The 20,003-nt window shown below is 42.9% G+C and overlaps 1 protein-coding gene across 7 annotated transcripts in view; it reads left to right on the forward strand.

Annotated features, from left to right (window-relative positions):
- The window catches only part of SPAST (spastin), a 55,137-nt gene that overhangs the window by 22,145 nt on the left and 12,989 nt on the right, over positions 1-20,003 (forward strand). For all 7 annotated transcript variants that reach the window (XM_065589183.1, XM_065589185.1, XM_042848414.2 and 4 more), the window contains 8 exons: positions 2,914-3,107; positions 4,163-4,296; positions 4,659-4,752; positions 11,358-11,432; positions 16,922-16,993; positions 17,587-17,662; positions 18,343-18,434; positions 19,326-19,405. In XM_065589183.1, coding sequence (XP_065445255.1) covers positions 2,914-3,107; positions 4,163-4,296; positions 4,659-4,752; positions 11,358-11,432; positions 16,922-16,993; positions 17,587-17,662; positions 18,343-18,434; positions 19,326-19,405 — 817 coding nt within the window. The remainder of the gene's footprint in view (positions 1-2,913; positions 3,108-4,162; positions 4,297-4,658; positions 4,753-11,357; positions 11,433-16,921; positions 16,994-17,586; positions 17,663-18,342; positions 18,435-19,325; positions 19,406-20,003) is intronic.

Genomic DNA, 20,003 nt, shown 5'->3' on the forward strand with positions numbered 1-20,003 from the left:
CCGCAGCAGGCCAACTTTGATCAAGTCAGATTGAATAACAATAGTAGTGAAACTGGTGGCATGGACTAGCCACTGAAGCAGATACCTGGCATCCCGCAACCTGGGCTGCTACAACTGCACAGCTCTTTTTATTCACAGCTCCTTTAATGCTGGGTTAAAAATGTGGAATTAATAGGTGCAGAAAATTACTTTTGGACTTCTTAATGTCCTGAATGGTGGCAATGAAAGTTTCTGTATAAAAAATGTGAACCTGAGGAGCTTGTGGTTTTCTGGAGACAAAAGTAGATTGAGTGATGGTTCCAATTTTATGCCCCATTCCCTCTGCCCCAATCCTCCTCATCTGCCATTTCTACTTAAAATTGTGACAATCTGATCTTTTGGCTGGTGAGAGGTTTGTAAAGTTTGGTCATTGGGTAAGGTGTTTGAGTGAAGGAGGAAAATAGGCTTCACTTTTAGAATTCTTCTAATGGTTATTTTTTAATCTACCTCAAATGAGTTATCTTAAATAACAAATCAGATTTGTTTTTTTCCCTTACTGTAATATAGTACACCTCTACCCTGATATAACGCTGTCCTTGGGAGCCAAAAAATCTTGCCATGTTATAGGTGAAACAGTGTTATATCAAACTTGCTTTGATCCGCCGGACTGTGCAGCCCCGTCCCCCCGGAGCACTGCTTTACCGCATTATATCCGAATTTGTGTTATATTGGGTCGTGTTATATGGGGGTAAAGGTGTATAGTGTGTGTTTTGTGGGTGTGGGGTTTTTTTTTTTTTTTTTTTTTTAAGAATGTTGGGTAGCTAACTTTGGAGTAACCTGCTACAAATAATCAGTTCACAGATACTCACACTTCAGTGCCAATTCAGGAGTTCATACTTTTTAAAGTTAAGGCTCTGAGTTTATAACTCTGTAACCATAGCCTACAGAGTTTGTGAACTTTTAAGCCAAAGAGTTTTGGCTCAAGAAACTTACCAATTATGCAAGCATATCCTCCCATAGTTCACACATTTAGCAACTTAATTCTGGTTCCAACATTTTTGGAAGCTTAACACCTCTCCAACTTATAAATGCCTGGACCAAACATCTCCAGTTCAAAAGACTTGCCTAACCACTATGGTAAAGCAAGGTCCTTAGATGTTTCTTGTGAGGTGTCCTAGCTGTATTTTCACTAACCACTGCTGACTTTCTGTAACTTGTTAAAGGTTGGATCTCTAGTGCAGGAAGGCTGTTTAGGCGACACCTATAGTTCATGTAAGGTTTGTCACACTAACATCTAGGCGCCACAAAGTTCCTCACTTGAGCTTACTTCTAGATAAAATTTGTATAAGGAATGTATAAATGTGATAACTTTGGAAGAGCTACTGAATTTTTTTAAGATGAATAATGGACACTATTAAACCTAATGCTTCTGCTTCAGTGAAATATTCCTGCTTGACATTTTTATATATCTTTTTGAAAATACAATGTTTCTACATTCTGAAAGTGCTTTCTCTAGAAAACAAATATGTTCTAGGAAGAAATTAAAAAACACTTCAGACGTTTTTAGTTTCTTTCAGGAAATTCTTTCTTGTTGAGGTTGAAAATGTGTATGTTTAAACCAAACATTAGTCTTGAAGTTTAAAAATAAACCAAATAAAAATATTTGAAAATTGGTAAACTTGTAGCTGAAGTTCATCAACCAACCTTTCTCAACTCTTATGTCTTATCCTCTCTACCTGTACAGCAATCGGTCGTTCTTTAGTAATCCTGTGTCATGTAGCCTCATCTGCACTTCCATTACAGGCTACAAAACCCAATTTTGCCTTCCTTCACGGTATATACTGATGTGGAAACTAGTGCTGTGCACTGACCATAAATTCAACCCTCCTCTAGTCCAGTTACAGCATCTATGGTTCTGTAACAAGCATCTTGCCATCCAACATCCACCAATCCTGAGCCTGAGAACCTCATTTCCCCCTGTACAATTTACGTGTACAGACTGGCTACCCCAGTGTACTTACTTTATTGACCCTACAGATACAAGCCATATACCCCTCTTAGCATCTCTGTATGTACTGGCCGTAGATGACTGTATCAGTGACCAAAACTGAGACCTTCTTACTTACCTATGGAGGAAAGCCAGAGCAAGCAAGTATCCGATGTATTGCATTATTTGTATTCACTAATTTAAGATGGACCTGTATCGCTATTAGGTGTATGGTAGGCATGGAGGCTGCCTTAAGGATGTTTATTGTATGAGAAAACTAAACTCTGAATTTCTTCACTCTTGGCCCTTCAGAGATTCCAACTTGTTTATGGTTGGAAGTTTTTATAAATCTCAACTACTTTAATATTTTTAGCGGGAAATGAAAATATGACCTTCTAAATAATAGAATTAGAAAACTACACTATATGTTGAATGTGCTTAGTAAATTACTGTTAACTTCTTAAGCACAATGCTGTGGGCATTACTTTTCTTAGGGAGAGGGAAGCTTTGGACCTGGCAATTTAAGACTTGGCAACTTTCGATTATTACAGGAATTTTGTACTCCTGAAATGTTTGAATCCTTATCAGTATCCTCCCTTTAATAGTCCCTTGAGATAGTGGAAGAGGGATATTGTTTATCAAACTAACTAGCATAGATTTCAAAGTAACCTTTTAAAATTAAGGGTTAAATTTAAGCAAAAAGCAACAGTGTTTTTATGGTATCCTAAAGGATTAGGCTTTTACTACTTAAAAAAAAAAAAAAAAAAAAAAAAAGTGAAATGGTCTTTGTCAGCAAGTTAGAATAACTCTGACTTCAGGTAGACTTTAACTTTTTAACATGCTAAATTTTATAACTGAGATTGAGATATGTATAAACAGTTTTATTAACACTATACTGCGTTTAATATGCTGTCATGACAACATTGGCTTTCCTTTTTCCTTTGTAGAATGTGGAGCTGTTCCAAAAAAGAAGGATCCATTAACGCACACGAGTAACTCCCTTCCTCGTTCAAAGACTGTTGCAGTTGCAAAAACTGGATCCACAGGCCTTTCTGGTCATCATAGAACCCCTAGCTATAGTGGGGTATCAACTTTCTCTGTATCTAGACAGGGAGCCAATCCTGCAACTTCAACACACAAGGTATACCAGAGATGAAAACTCCAGCAGTTGTTGGGCACTTAATGCAAAACCCATGCCAAGCTCTAGTTTTACTAAATGTAGCCAAACCTCACATTAGCAATATTTCAGTTTAGGATGAGAATACTAAATGCACATGTTCAGTTGCTTATATTTTAAAAACTAAATTTTTGGTCTGAAACTTTTTGGGCTTGGTCTCAGTTCCAAAACTAATTTAAAAAAAAAAAAAAACCCCACAAACTCCAAATCATACTTTATCTTTAAGCCAAGAATGTTTTTAATTGAATTAAAAGGGGTTTCTTTGTACTTAAATGGTATTTTAAAACTTATTACCCACTAGAGCTAAAAGATATCTGGAAATAATTTTACTCAAGAGCCCTAGACTCCTCCTTTTTTCTTCTTCCTGTTCCGCATAAACCATGCATGTACAAATATCTCATTTCTTAGCCCTAGTGATCATGCTTAAAGAAGGCCAATTACATAGACTTCACTTGAAGTACAGAGTAGTAAAAGGTCTATGCCAGTAAGACACAATGAAACAATTAGAAAGGAAAACAAAGATTAGAGAACAGGAAGAAAAGGACAAGAGACAGAAAAATGAATTAGAAATCTGATGGTGACTTGTGTGCTAGCATGGTGTGAGGGGATGAGGGAAGAGGACCCATTGCCAAAGCAGTACCAGGGTGGGTCTTGGCTTAGTAAAAGTTTGGGACTCTCCAAACTATTGGTTGATTATGGTCTTTTTTGAATACACACTGGGAAGAATGTCAGTATTCTTATGGAAAGTGACTCCATATAGAATATTTACTAATCCCTATTTTCTAAACATTCGTATTTAACTTTAATTTTAGAAAAAATAATTACAGCTGCAAGTTCAGATACTTTAGCATAGTGGATACATTCGGCTGGCCCGTGACACCTATATCAAAATGCCTGGCATCTTTTAATATGCTAAGTTTTACAACTGAAATTGTGACATATATGAATAATTTTATTAACCGTGTGCCTTTAAAAACGGTATTTGAGAAGTGTGAACTGATTTTCTCTCTTGTCTTAAGACTACTTCAAAAAATAGCCGAACAAACAAGCCTTCTACTCCTACAACTGCTGCTCGAAAAAAGAAAGACTTGAAGATATTTAGAAACGTTGATAGTAATCTTGCTAATCTAATTCTGAATGAAATTGTTGACAAGTAAGTCAGACACACAAATTTCTTTGTATTCAGAAGTCAAGTAACTCTCTTGGGATTGTATTTTGAATGAAAAACTAGTCACATTTCTTCTTGGGGAAGGAATAAAAACCCGTTAGTAGTTTTATCCAACTCAGGAAACTTACTATCTTTTGAAATTTTACTTTCATGTTGACAGTGAGCTAACTAGTCTTAAGAATTAATAAGTGTCTACAGATAGCAAAATGCGCAGTAGAATGAATTAGCTTCAGATTGGTTCCTTAAAGATGGTTAAATGCATGAAATCAGTCAGCTGCAGTGTGTGGTTTTAAAAAAAAAAAAAGTATCCTATTGTTAGGCTAATTGATATTCCATTTCTTTGTTAGTGGACCAGCTGTCAAATTTGACGATATCGCTGGGCAAGAGCTGGCTAAACAAGCACTGCAAGAAATTGTTATCCTTCCCTCCCTTAGACCTGAGGTAAGCAATCGAGTAATTTTTATCCTGTTGTCACTTACCTCCAGCATCCAAGAAATATGTTAGTGATGTCGTTGTACAGACGCCAGTAATTATATATAACTGTATATACACATTTTGCAATAGAGCAGTCCTAATGAAATGCTACAATGAGGTGAAGAGTTAATGCAGTGGAATCTCTTACAGCACTTCCACAGGTCTTCAGAGGCTTTATGACTCTGTCTAAATGTGCTGTGAGGAGAGGTGAGTGATAAATAGTACCCCCATAGCTGTCTGTGCTAGCACTTTCACAGTTTATACAACCAGTGGTAATGCAGTGGTATGAAATGTCCTGAAAATGCAAGAACAAAGAGTTGGTAATAATAAACACCAGTCTAGAAATAGTCGTAGTTTGAAAAAACGATAGGAAGTTAGCGAGGGAGCAGGCTATTGCAGAACTAATGCAATGTGGCAATAGCAAAGGGCTAACTGTGTACAGATGTAATAAGTGGTGGAGGCCAGAATTAGATAAGTGAAGGAGAAAATGAGATCACAGAGGTAAATTTAAGGCATGACATGAACTGATGAAGAGTCAGTGAAAATCTTAGCCCGGTGGTGTAGTAATACTGTATGCACGGGTAAACTGTGAAAGCTTTTTGAACGGACCGTTTTATGTATACGAGTGACTTAGGAGGCTATAGGGAGATGTAGTTATCCAGGAGTGAAGCGATCAGTTCAGTATTGTATCAGTTGGGGCAGATGCAGTCTGTATATTGGGAAAGATAGAAATTAGATTTGTTTAGTGTTTAAGAAATCATGCATAGGTAAGCTTGGAGTCAAGGCTGGCATTGAGATCGATTTAAGTATACACAGTTTGGTATATTTTAAGTTTTATAACTAATCTGTACACGCTTTACGAGAAGTATGCTAGCAGTTTAGATTTTAAATGACTGGTTCTAATAATCTCAGGTGCCTAACAGTGGTGGTATCCAAGCTTCTATAAATATAAACTTTGATTTAAATCTGATCTAGTTTTTGCCACTTATGCTGGAATTTTTTGCATTTCACTCAGCTTGGATAACTAAAATAGACTAGAAGTGTCACAGCACACTATTACTGAAAAATTGCTTACTTTCTCATTTTACCATATAATTATAAAATACATTGATTGGAATATAAATATCGTACTTACATTTCAGTGTATATAGAGCAGTATAAACAAGCCAGTGTCTATGAAATTTTAGTTTGTACTAACTTCTCTAGTGCTTTTTATGTAGTCTGCCGTAAAACTAGACAGATATCTAGATGAGTTGATGTACCCCCGGAAGACCTCTGGATACCCCCAGGGGTATGCATACCCTTGATTGAGAACCACTGGTTTAACTTACTCTTGTAGTATCATGATACTACAATATTGGAGATGCGAAAACTACAGGGCAATGTTTAAATTCAAGCAAAATATTGTTAGCATTCATAAATGTAAAAGTAAATGTGGTTTAAAAATGAATTTTGGACCTCAACTGCCTGATAGTATCTCTACGAAGAAAGAGCAAAGGTGAAGATGCATGAAGATGAATCAGCTAGATACACAATTGAGTATTTTACTTGCAAAGTAAGATGACTGATATCTTGATAGCATTTTTGTGGAACAAAGTATTCTGTTCAGGATGAATAGGAAAGTGTTAATGAAAGACTAAAAAGCACTGTACATCATTACAATTGGTGGTAGTTACATCTGAACTGTGCAAAGAGTTGGATCTTGTGGGACACAAGTAGTCTAGCTTCCAAGGCAGACTACACACCAGTGACAGTCAAGCAGTGGCCAGATACACCAGTGCAGCATGGGGGCTTGAGGCATTCTAAGAGAATCAGGCCATCAACCGTATCAAATACAGCATTGAAGTTAGAGAATAAATAATATGAGGGAGTCATGGTTTGAATTCAGGACTCACTGATCACCCTAAAGAGGACTTCATTGCTATGGATCAGGTAGAAGCCAGATAGAAACAAATCAAAGATGCTGCGAACAGTGAAATGGTTGAAGATATGAATGTTTTTCTCCATTGTTTTGCTGAGGGGTAAACTAGAAGCGGGGCTGTAGTTGACAATGGGTGCTGGGGAAGGGTTGGGGGTATGTTTGCCTGCCAGTGGTGGCTGTGAACAGAGTTGGGTCATTTTTGCTAAGTATAAAGCTGTTTAAGAGAAGTAACATTGAAAACTAGAATGGGGAGGCAAGGTGAGATGAAATAAGTGGGTATGAGATCCACTAATGAGATAAAATTTGCTCTGCAAAGATGGAATGCTAGTGATTGGTGTGGGGAGGAATAGCTGCAAAAGTTGTGCTCACTGAGCGGGGGGAATGGAAAGTTGACTGATCTGATACTGTATGATGGGGTGTAGTTTTATAGTGGATGGATTAAATGGGTAAAAAACACTGACATGAGTGGGAAGCAAAGCAAGAGGAAGGAGCTGAAGAGTGATTGGGCGGAATGTGGAGAGAAGAGGCAAATAAGGGAGATGAGGCTGTAATGGTAGCTGGAGGGGCACAAGAGCTGTAAGAACAGAGTTAGGAAAGCTTGAATTCAGTGTGTGTGAAAATGTTTTGTTGTAGGTAACACTGTCTCCTATACTGGTACATGATTCAGAGTGGTCATCAAAGTTGAGAGGAAATAGAGGCTGCAATGGGTAGTGGAGGTCAGTATATAAAGGTAATGGAAAAGGAGAACAGACTAAGTGAATTGTTTCTGATCTTTGAAGGAGGAATTCACACTTGTTAAAACCAGACTTGATGCATTAGAGTATAAATTAGGACTAGCATTAAAAAAAAAAAAAAATTGGCCCATACATTTGGTAGATTGGTGCCACATGTTTTTGCAGATGAAATATACATAATTCAACCAAAATCACAGTTGGAAATCCAAAGCAATGAATAGCTCAAATTAAGAATGCAAATGATGGATTAATCACACTTGAAGGACAAAAGAACTGAATATTCTTTACTGATTAACTGAAGACTGGGACCAGGCAGAGAAAAATAATGTGGATTAAAAATGGTTTGAAATTTCTTGTGAAACAGACTCCTTTGGAAAGGGATGGTAGAGAAAGAATTGTATGTTCAGAGGACCATTTCAGAGATGGAATAGACTTTCTAAGGCTGTAGGATGGCATTAAATTGGCAGATTAAGTAGAGGTAGAAAGCTCCTCCCCCTCTCCAATTTTGATTGTATTCCTATTTGTATCAAAGTGCTAGATTATGTAGCAAACTAAGACTAAGAATTTAATAGCTTTTGGAAAGCATATTAATAGGTTGTAACAGGTAATTAAGTTATCCATTTTAAATAATTTCTTCAACATTGTGACAGCAAAAAACCCCAAAAGCTACGAACAGAAATCTAAGCTGGAGGGGGATCAGTCCAAATGGTACAGATTTGTGGATAGCTGGCCTGGGGGAGTCCAGCAGTGCCCTATAGTATTCAAGGGTGAATGGGGTTGTATACCCTGGCAGAGGTGAAAAGGTGGAGTGTGTTCAGTGTTTTAATTCTTGTGGCTATTTTGAGGGCATGGAGGGGAGAATTTCATAGAGCTTCAAATGACTTGGACATGGGGGTTCAAAACTTAGGTCTTCTGCTTACCTTTCCCAACCTGGGTATGAAGCTGCAGCTACAACATCCTCTGTCTTCACTAGAGTTAATTTAGGCATTGCCCCAATCCCCTCCTATTCACACACAATAGCCTCTCACTTAAGTTTGGTTCTTTAAATCCAGGTTAGTGGGCCTGACTGAGGGTAGAGACTAGAGCTTGCGTGTTGCTTTTACTCAGAATAGTAACTCACCAGTTTTGCTGTGAGGATGCAGAATAAATCATTTGAGTGCTGGTTGTTCTCCTGTTGTTTACCTTTTTGTGCCCAGAAGGACAGACAAGTTTTCCTACAAGTATGTCACTGTGAAAGAGCAGTTTAGCTTACTGTAGCACAAACAATGATGGGGTATGCTCCCAAAAGTCTTGGCATCACACTTGAGTAAGTCTAGCACCAGTGAAGACACAACAACTCCGGATATGTCATTGCAGTTTAGCTGCTCAAACCTGGGCCAGGCTAACCTGAGTGCCAATTTCCTGAGTTAACGCTGCACTGAAGACATACCTTTACTATAAGAGCTATAGGGAGAGGAGGGCTCAAGCCATTCCCTCTCTAGCAGCAGCCATTGGGCTAAAAAGCAGAATTGGGATAGTGTAAGGTTCCGTATTCGCTGAGGAGTCAGCCAGGCATTTACAGTTTGGCACTCTCCATTACTCCCACCCATATTTTGTCTTTCAAAAGATAGGCTCCAATCTGAGGCCATTTTGTTACAAAGGCAGCAATTTCAAACAAATGAGTTTCTAGAGATGTCTTTGGAGGGTAAATTAGATCTTGTGAAGAATTGGGTAAGAGTAAGGCCAGGTTGGTTAATTGGTGGTTCTTCATGCTAGCAGGCCTTGGAATAGACTTTAGGATTTTCTTTGGCATGTTAATAAGAAATTGAACAGATTATCTGCAGTCCTTCTAAAACGTGAATTGTTAATGATGGGAGCCAGCAAGAACTGAGACAAGAACTCTCTCTTTTGTCCATGTAGCTGCAGCTTCCCTAAACTTTCAGATGTCTCCATCAAACATTTTGTTCTGGTATCAGTGAAAAATGGGGTTAAGGCCACAGTCACCTTAGCTGTTAACAGACTGTATCTCCCTCCATTTTGTGTTCATATTGAAGCATCCTAATATTTTCTGTGCCTGCCAGTCCTGTCTTCTGTGAGGCTTGAGCTGAGGTCATAGCCCCAGTAAGGAGTTTGTTAGGCTCTCCCAGAGAGAGGTGGAGGCAGAGGCCTACACCAATGCCAGAAATTCAAAGCAGCAGTGGTGTAGTGCCAGGTTTGTAGCAGTGAAGAGTGTCTCAAAAGAGGGCCACCTCCATCTGCTGCTGTTCGTTACTGGTGGATACTTAGTTGGCTGGCCAGTCTCAGCACTTGAATGAAGTACATTAAAACCTCAGTTAGGAATACAAGAATTACAAACTGAACGGTGAACCACACACCTCGTTTGGAACCAGAAGTATGCAATCAGGCAGCAGCAGAGACGACAACAAAGAGCAAATACAGTATAGTACTGTTAAACATAAACTACTTAAAAAATAAAAGGAAAGTTTAAAAAAAAAAAAAAAAAGATTTGACAAGGTAAGGAAACTCTTTTTGCGTTTGTTTCATTTAAATTAAGATGGTTAAAAGCAGTATTTTTCTTCTGCATAGTAAAGTTTCAAAGCAGTATTAAGTCAATGTTCAGTTATAAACTTTTGAAAGAACAACCATAACATTTTGTTCGGAGTTACGAACATTTCAGAGTAGCAGCCGTGTTAGTTTGTATCAGCAAAAAGAACAGTCTCTAAGGTGCCACAAGTACTCCTAACAAATTTATTTGAGCATAAGCTTTCGTGGGCTAGAGAATGGAACATATAGTGAGTAGATAGATCTACTCACTATATGTTCCATTCTATGCATCCGATGAAGTGGGCTGTAGCCCACGAAAGCTTATGCTCAAATTTGTTAGGAGTACTTGTATTATTTTTTTAGATAGATACACACATACAGAGAACATGAAAAGGTGGGAGTTCCCCTACCAACTCTAAGAGGCTAATTAAGATGAGCTACTGTCAGCAGGAGGAAAAAAAACTTTTGTAGTGATAATCAAGATAGCCCATTTAAGACAGTTTGACAAGAAGGTGTGAGGATACTTAACATGGGGAAATAGATTCAGTGTGTGTAATGGCTCAGCCATTCCCAGTCTCTATTTAAGCCTAAATTGATAGTATCTAGTTTGCATATTAATTCAAGCTCAACAGTTTCTCGTTGGAGTCTGTTTCTGAAGCTTTTCTGTTGCAAAATTGCTACCTTTAAATCTGTTACTGAGTGGCCAGAGAGGTTGAAGTGTTCTCCTACTGGTTTTTGAACAGTCTGATTCCTGATGTCTAGTGCTATGTTTTGTTGACTTTAGAAGGGAAATGTGGGGGAGGGGGGGGAGAAAGGGTTGCAAGGCTATTTTAGGGGGTCACGGTACTGCCACCCTTACTTCTGAACTGCTTGCTGGTAGCAGCACTGCCTTCAGAGCTGGGTTTCCAGCCAGCAGCCGTGGAGCTTCCTGCAGTCAGGGGAGATTCCCTGAGGTGGGTGTGGCCTGGCCTCACAAGCAGCCTGTGCAGGGGAAGAGAGAGTCCCGTTCCTCCCCATCCTGGCCAGGACTAGCAGCTGGAGTCCAGTGCATGGCAGGAGCACCCATCCAGGATGCCCCCAGCCCTGGCCTACCCCTCCCTGGTTCCAGGTCTAGCACTCAGGAGTTAAAGGGGCCTTGGCGCTGTGTGTGTGTGTGTGTGTGTGTGTGTTGGAGGGGTGACCATGGTGTCGCCCCTTCCCCCCCCCGCTCCCCCCCACCACAGTGCCCTGGGTGGTTGCCCAAGTCACCCACCCATAGGGAACTCTGGTATTTAAGGAACTAAAAATGCTATATTCTAGAAAACTACTGATTATTTTTTTAATAGAATCTCATGCTTAGTTGCAATATTTGTAACCCTGCAAAGGCGTTTACTGTAATGCAGTATCTCTCTCAGTTATTTACAGGACTTAGAGCTCCTCCACGTGGATTATTGCTGTTTGGCCCACCAGGAAATGGGAAGACTATGTTGGTGAGAAAATTACTATGCCTTTTTTGGTGGAACTCTAGATATAAGCTATTTTCAGGAGTTGTTTTTCTTGTCTGTGAAATTGAGAAATCCTCCACAGGGATCTCCTAAATTGTACTGTTGTGATCCAGTGCTATTTAGTAACAGTTCTGTATTTTTATTTAGTAGATGGCTTCTGTTTACAAGTTACTAATTTCTTTCTAAGAAATTCCTTTCACTGAAGAAAGTGAGCATTTGTGTACTGAATGACCTACCTCATTCAGTGCAAGGGCTGAATGATATGCAGTGAATGAGACTGGGAAATGTATTTGGTGGGTATTCTTGTCTGACATAAACTGTATACTATTACATTTCCTGCATATGCAACGTGGCTGAGCTAACAAATGTGGAACCTTTACTTCTGAATTTTCTGATGTTTCAGATTTTTTAAGACTATAATTTAGCACTGTTATATAAGTGAGTGTGTGTAATATATATTATAAGCTCCCGCAGGTGGTCTTCATCGCAATCCAGGTCGGGATCTTGGTACTGGCATGACCGTCGGCACTGTTCTCGATCTCGGTACCGCTCTCCTGTGGGTCGGCACCGTTCCCAGCAGAGTCAACGCAGGCATGCTCCGCACCGCCCTGGCCCTTGCGCTCCACCTCACACACTTCCCAGTCGTACGGCACCTCCCGCTCAGCCTATCCCACACCGGGCCAAGCAGCGGACAACCTGGGTCACTAGCAGGACAAGGCCGAAGACCCTGACCAGGAGCCTGCACAGTGGTCTTCCTGGACCCTATGGGCATGCCACCAAGCCCAAGGGGTTCCTCCCGCTTGGCCTCCGGTACTCGGGGCTCTGAATGGGCTACCATCAGTTGTGCTGCCCCCGCCCCCCACGGAGGGGTATGGAGGCATCTGCACCCACCCCAACGCAGGCCCCAGACCCGGGTACAACTGATTCTGGACATCAGGACCCCTCGCAATTGGATCCACCACAGGATCCATTAGCCCTTGTAGCATCTTCCTCATCTTCTCCAGATGAGGCAGTGGCAGGGACAACAACCTCGGGTTTCTCCCTCCCCCCGATAGACCTATGTGCTCACCAAGACCGTTTACGTAGGGTGGCATGTAATATGGACCTCCAAGCAGAGGAGATAGTGGAGTTGGAGGACCCGGTGGTGAGCATCCTTTCAGCTGACGCCCCATCCCAGGTAGCGTTGCCCATCATCCGCACCATTCAGGCCAACGCCAAGACAATATGGCAAACCCCTGCCTCTACCCACCTATGGCCAAAGGGGTGGAGAGGAAATACTTTGTTCCCTCTAAGGAGTATGACTACCTGTATACTCACCCTTAGCTGTGTTCACTGGTGGTGTCCTCAGTGATCACAAGGGAATGGCATGGTCAACAGGCAGCAGTGCCCAAATCTAAAGACGCCAAGCACTTTGATTTGTTTGGATGAAAAATTTACTCAGCGGGGGGCCTTCAGCTCAGAGCCACAAACCAACAGGTACTCTTGAGCCGTTATGATTATAACTTGTGGAACTCCATGGGTAAATTTAAGGAGTTGATTCCACGAGAGCCCAGGGATGAGTTTGGGGCTTTAGTGGAAGAAGGCAAAAAAGTGGCTAGAACCTCCTTACAGGCCTCTCTTGATGTAGCGGACCCTGCGGCTAGGACCCAGGCGTCAGGCATAGCTATGCGACGCATCTCCTGGCTTCAGGTGTCTGGCTTACCGCCAGAACTGCAACAGACTCTGCAGGATCTACCATTTGATGGGCAGGGCCTGTTCTCAGATAAAACGGACTCTAGGTTACAGAGCCTAAAAGACTCCAGGACCATCATGTGCTCCCTGGGGATGCATGTCCCAGTTACCCAGCGCAAGCCCTTTAGACCACAGCCTCAAAGGTTCTACCCTCCCCCTCGTCCAAGGCAGGACTTTTACAGAAGACGTGGACGAGGTGGTAGAAAGAGATCCACCTGCCACCAACCCGGTCAGAATCAAGACCCTCCTAAACCCATCGTCCGGGCCTAGGCAAAAATTTTGAAGGTGCGCCCGAGGACGACGTACTAGTCACCACCCAGGATCCTTTCCCTCCATTTCGAGATCGTCTCTCCCATTTCCACCATGCGTAGTTCCTTATAACTTCAGACCAATGGGTTCTTCGCACAGTGGAAAGGGGATATTCTCTCCAATTTTCTCTCCGCCCTCCCTCCCCGTCCCTCTTCAGGGACCCCTCTCACGAGCAACTCCTTATACAGGAGGTCTTTACGCTCCTGTCCATGGGAGCGATCAAGGAGGTTCCTTCAGAGCTAAGGGGCAGGGGGTTTTACTCCCACTATTTCCTAATCCCCAAGGCAAAAGGGGGACTTCGACCCATATTAGATCTGCGCGGACTCAACAAATTAATGGTAAAGTTGAAGTTCCGCATGGTCTCATTGGGGACCATTATCCCTTCCCTGGATCCTGGAGACTGGTACGCCGCCCTCGACATGAAGGATGCGTATTTTCACATAACGATTTACCCTCCGAGCAGGCGCTTCCTTCACTTTGTGGTGAACCACAAACATTACCAATTTGCTGTCCTTCCCTTCGGGCTGTCCATGGCTCCAAGAGTGTTCACCAAATGTATGGCCGTCGTGGCAGCCTACCTTCGCCGACAATGGATCCAGGTGTTTCCGTATCTAGACAACTGGCTCATTCGGGGCCACACCAGGGAAGAAGTGGAATCCCACGTCCGGCTCACCCTAGGCACGTTCCACAAGCTGGGCATCCTACTCAACAGCGAAAAGTCAACTCTGGAACCAACCCAGAGAATAAAGTTTATCAGGGCAGTCTTAGACTCCAGACTCGCCTGCGCTCTCCTGACGGACACTCGTTTTCAGGCTATGGCAAACATCATCCGCAGCCTCCAAAGCTTCCCAACTTCCACGATGAGGACGTGCCTCGGCCTTCTGGGGCACATGGTGTCGTGCACTTACATAACCATGCATGCCAGACTTCGGCTCTGCCCGCTTCAGGCCTGGGTATCAACAGCGTATCGTCCAGGTCAGGACAACCTGAACATGGTGGTCACTGTTCCGGAATCGGTCTTGACCTCCCTCAGCTGGTGGCTGAACCACACGTCGGTGTGTGAAGGGGTACCATTTCACTCCCCACAACCTTCCTTATACCTTGTCACAGACTCATCATCTCTGGGTTGGGGCGCCCACCTCAGGGAACACCAGACGCAGGGCCTTTGGACTGCATCCGAACTAACTCTGCACATCAATGTTCGAAAACTGATGGCAGTACGCCTAGTGTGTCAGGCGGTCTCCTACATGGCCGTTGTGTGGCAGTCCTCACAGACAACACCACGGCCATGCTCTACATCAACAAGCAAGGGAGAGCCCAGTCGTCCGTCCCCCCCGTCCCCTCCCCATGCCAGGAGGCCATTCGCCTGTGGGAGTTTTGCATAGTCCACTCAATACATCTGATGGCGTCGTTTCTCCCAGGAATCCAGAACACTCTGGCAAACCACCTCAGCAGGTCATTCCAAACTCACGAGTGGTCGATTAGTCCAGATATCATCCACTCCATCTTCCGGAGGTGAGGGTTTCCCCAGATCGACCTATTCGCCTCGCGCATCAATCGGAAGTGCCAAGCGTTCTGTTCTCTCCAAGGGCGCTCTCAGGGTTCCCTATCAGACACTTTCCTACTGCCGTGGAAAGACCAGCTGTTCTACGCCTTCCCTCCATTCCCGCTGGTCCACAGGGTCCTGCTCAAGCTGCGCAGGGACAAGGCACGCGTGATTCTGGTCGCTCCAGCATGGCCAAGGCAGCACTGGTACACCACGCTCCTAGAGTTGTCGGTAGAGCCTCCGATCAAGCTCCCAATGTGGCCGGACCTGATCTCCCAGGACCACAGATGACTCTGTCACCCCGACTTGCAATCGCTCCACCTTATTGCGTAGATGCTGCATGGCTAACTTGAGTGGAGTTACTCTGCTCACAATCCGTGCAGCAGGTTCTGTTAGGCAGCAGGAAACCCTCCACACGGGCCACCTACTTAGCCAAATGGAAGCGCTTCTCCTGTTGGTGTGAGCAGCTCGTCATGCCCCCCTTGCAGGCGTCGATACCACTTATACTAGACTATCTCCTATGCCTAAAGCAGCAGGGCCTGGCGATATCATCTGTCAGGGTGCACCCTGACAGATATCTCGGCGTTCCATCCAGGAGAACATGCTTCTTCAGTCTTCTCTAACCCGATGGCCATTAGATTCCTAAAGGGCTTAGATCGCCTATACCCACAACTGTGTCAACCGGTTCCAGCATGGGACTTGAACCAGGTCCTCTCCAGGCTCACGGAGCTCCCGTTCGAGCCAATGGCTACCTGCTCATTCCTTTGCCTGTCTTGGAAGACAACTTTCCTTGTAGCCATCACTTCAGTGAGGCATGTTTCTGAAATCAGAGCCCTCACATCGGAGCCTCCGAATATAGTCTTCCATAAAGACAAGGTGCAGCTTCGCCCCCACCCTGCCTTTCTCCCCAAGGTGATATCCGCTTTTCATGTGAACCAGGATATCTTCCTCCCGGTCTTCCATCCTAAGCTGCACGCCACGTGGCAAGATCAACATATGCGCACTCTGGATGTTCGCAGGGCCCTCGCATTCTATATTGAGCATACGAAGCTGTTTAGGAAGACGACTCAACTTTTCGTTGCAGTGGCTGACCAGATGAAAGGCCTACTGGTCTCCTCACAACGTATCCTCTTGGATCACGTCCTGTATTCGTGCTTGCTACGACTTGGCCAGTGTCCCGACACCACGCCTCACCGTCCACTCCACGAGGGCTCAAGCCTCCTTGACCGCTTTCCTGGTACAGGTTTCAATCCATGAGATCTGTAGAGCGGCAGTTTGGTCATCCGTTCATACCTTTTGCCACTCACTACGCGTTAGTTCAGCAGTTTAGAGACGATGCAGCATTTGGCTCAGCGGTTCTGCACTCAGCGATGTCTCACTCCGACCCCACCGCCTAGGTAAGGCTTGGGAGTCACCTAATTGGAATCAATATGAGCAAGCACTCAGAGAAAAAATGGTTACTCACCTTTTGTAACTGTTGTTCTTTGAGATGTGTTGCTCGTATCCCTTCCAAACCCACCCTCCTTCCCCACTGTCAGAGTAACCAGCAAGAAGGAACTGAGGGAGCACTGGGTCGGCTGGGGTATGTATCCAACGCCATGAAGGCGCCACTCCAGGGAGCTCCACAGCCGACCCACTGGGTGTTACTAGGGTAAAAATTCTCCGACGATCGTGCACGCGGCGCGCGCACATCTAATTGGAATGGATATGAGCAACACATCTCGAAGAACAATAGTTACAAAGGTGAGTAACCGTTTTTTTGTTACATCATATTCTATTTTTCTTCATACAATCTACTTATTGTCTTGTTAAGTTTTATTCTAAATCCTAAAATGCATTGGAGCTCTTCAACTTGCCTACCATTAAGAAGGGATTTACTGTTTTTCAGGCCAAAGCAGTTGCTGCAGAATCAAATGCAACCTTCTTTAACATAAGTGCTGCAAGCCTAACTTCAAAATACGTAAGTAATAGTTGCTAATGGTTTTGGTTTCTTAATGCTAATACATTAGGATCTTGACTATCTGACAGACTTGTAGGGCTAATACATTGATATTTATGATGAGGGGGACATCCTGTGCCATGGGTGGGTGCTGCCTTAGTCCACTAACCTTGTTAAGCCAAAACCCTCCACGTGTCTGCACACTGGATAATGCATTGTACTGAAAAGTGTATTTGATACTAACAAATACAAAATAACAGTTTCAAAAACTGACACTTCATTATTGAGCAAACTCCTGCACTCCCTTGGAAATATTTTTATTTAAGTATAAAGGCTGTGATTTCTTTAAGAGCCTAACTTGCTTTGAATTTCATTGTGATTTAGGCACCTAACTCCTTACACTCCTTTAATATTTCCAGCCAGAACCATTAGTGAAGTTTTCATATTTTTCTGGAGGAGGTGGAAAGGCAGGGTGCTTCACCACTTACTGCTGAATTAGTGGTTTGCTTATCTGTGGTATGGGAATGGGTTGTGCAAAGCTTGTGTTTGTGAACAGTCACTTATTGACCTTTTTTTTGGTAATATTTGTTTTGAAAAATGCTTGACCTGTTTAGGTAGGTGAGGGAGAGAAACTGGTGCGTGCTCTTTTTGCAGTAGCCAGAGAACTTCAGCCGTCTATAATTTTTATAGGTAAGAACTTAATGTTTGGCTAGTAAGATCTCTCTCTCTCTCTCTCTCTCTCTCTCTAATAATTTTGCAAAATAAAATCTTTTTAAACTAAAGTGCTCTCTATTTGAGGCTCACTTGTCTCAGTAATAATGCAAGACATAACAAGATAAGGGGATCTCTCTGTATCAGTGATTACTTGCTCCTTAATTGGTATTTCATTTGGGGAGCATGTTTCACTTGAGCATGTTCCACATTCTGCCCTAGTATCCAGTAATCTAGGAAAAGCTTAACTAACAAAAAAAAAATTGTCCCATGATAACCTTGCGTGCAAAGATTCTATTTTAATGCATTTTTATATGTGACCTGCAGTACAGAGTTATGAAAATTGTTTTGCATTTATTTTCTCATCCTCTTTGGAAACTTGGGGTTTATTACCCACAGATGACAGAATGCATACAAAATTCCTGTCCTGTCAGATGTCAAATCGGTGATCCTTTACTAATGCCACTGGGCCTTGCACTTTTAACACCTATACAGACATTTTTTAAACTTTGGCAAAGTTTGTCTGCCTCCTGAAGAGTAAAGATAAGACCTCTTTTATTGGAACCCCACACTAGCAAAATAATAGTTGAATTAAAATCTTAATATTTAGCAATCTCACTGGCTGAAACTTTAAAACTAAGACTCTTTTTTCTTTTTAGATGAAGTTGATAGCCTTTTATGCGAAAGAAGAGAAGGTGAACATGATGCTAGTAGGCGTCTAAAAACAGAATTTTTAATAGAATTTGATGGGGTAAGTATCAGTATTACAGTATTGTTGGTTGTTACTTAAATTAGTTAATACAATGATGGGTGCCAATGAAAGCTGCTAATGATACCCTAATGGGGTTAAGCTCCACCAATTAAAAATCCTCTCCTTTATTTCCTTGAACAGCAATAAAAATATTTCTTAGCAAACATCTTCTACCTTTTGCCCAGTAAAGAATTGGAGAGTTCAGTCTCTGAGCAGGGAGGATGGTGATAGAGACCTGGGGTGGACCTGTGGGTGGACTGTAGTATTTCATGGTTGGGGAAGAAAAGATGGGTAAGTGGTGGGAGTAACCGCAGAGACGCTATGAGGGAAGGAATTCATTTCTTGGGCAGGAGGAAGGCTATTGCATAATTATCTACTTAAATTTTCTTGCATCTTCCTTTGAAATATTTGGCACTGGCCACTGTCAGTCAGGAGACTAGAGTAGATTGATCTAGAATAGAAGTCCCTGAGTTGTTTTAGACCTACATTTCAATTTTCCTCTCTATAGGTTTCAGTGTAGTTTCGCTGCCCTAGTGGCATTAAAATTTGACTTTGTTTGAAACAGTAAAGATAGTAAAGTAAGCCAGTTTACTTTTTCATTTTGAGCACTCACAATATCAAAATTCTCCAAGACCATAAGTTCTAATGCTAGTCATGGCACTTATTTTGGACACCAGATGCTGCTATAGAAAATTGAGATGGAGTTTAAATATACTTTTTTTTTTTTTAAACCACAAACTAGGCAGAAAATAATGTGGATAACAAAGTCAACACCCACAAAAACGAGCATTTAGTATCAACATCCAGTCAGTGCACTTTTGGTCTTTTTACAGTTGATTGCATTGTTTCTTAGTTTTCAATTTGCATTACTCTTGCTTTACAACATTATAGGTACAGTCTTCTGGAGAGGACAGAATACTTGTAATGGGGGCAACTAACAGGCCACAGGAGCTGGATGATGCTGTTCTCAGGTACCTAAATGATGCCCCTTTTAAGATGTATTCAAGGCCAGTTGCACTTAAATTCAGGGCTGTCCCTACCCATATGCAAAGTACACAGCTGCGTAAGGCACCAGGAAATTTGGGGCACCACATTTCCTGGTGCCCTGCGCAGCTGTGTGCTACTCCAGCCACTGCTCCGCCTCTTCCCCATGGCCCTGCCTCTGCTCCAGCCCCGCCCCAATCCTTCCCCAAAGCCCCCCCCCTCCCCGCTTTGCCCCCCCCCCCCCCCCGAGGACTGCTGCACTCACCACACAGTAAGTGGAGTGACCTGGCCCCAGCTTGCTCCACTCCCCTGGCTCCCAGCCTCGCTGCTGGGGGGCAGTTCCCCTCCCCCATCCCCCAAGGCTGGGAGTCAGGGGAGCAGAGCGGGCTGGGGCCTGGGGACAGCCCCTCCTCCCCCGCAGGGGGGCTGCATAGGGCACCAAAATGGCTAGGGATGGCCCTGCTTAAATTAGTTCCTATTATAAAATACAAGTTTCACAGTTAAGTATCTTGCACTCTTCAAATTGTATTGGACTGAAATTTGCTAGAGTTGTTGGGTGGTAAATATTAACAAAATACTCAATGT

This window comes from Chrysemys picta, chromosome 3 (genome assembly GCF_011386835.1).
Source record: "Chrysemys picta bellii isolate R12L10 chromosome 3, ASM1138683v2, whole genome shotgun sequence".
Lineage (NCBI taxonomy): Eukaryota > Metazoa > Chordata > Testudines > Emydidae > Chrysemys > Chrysemys picta.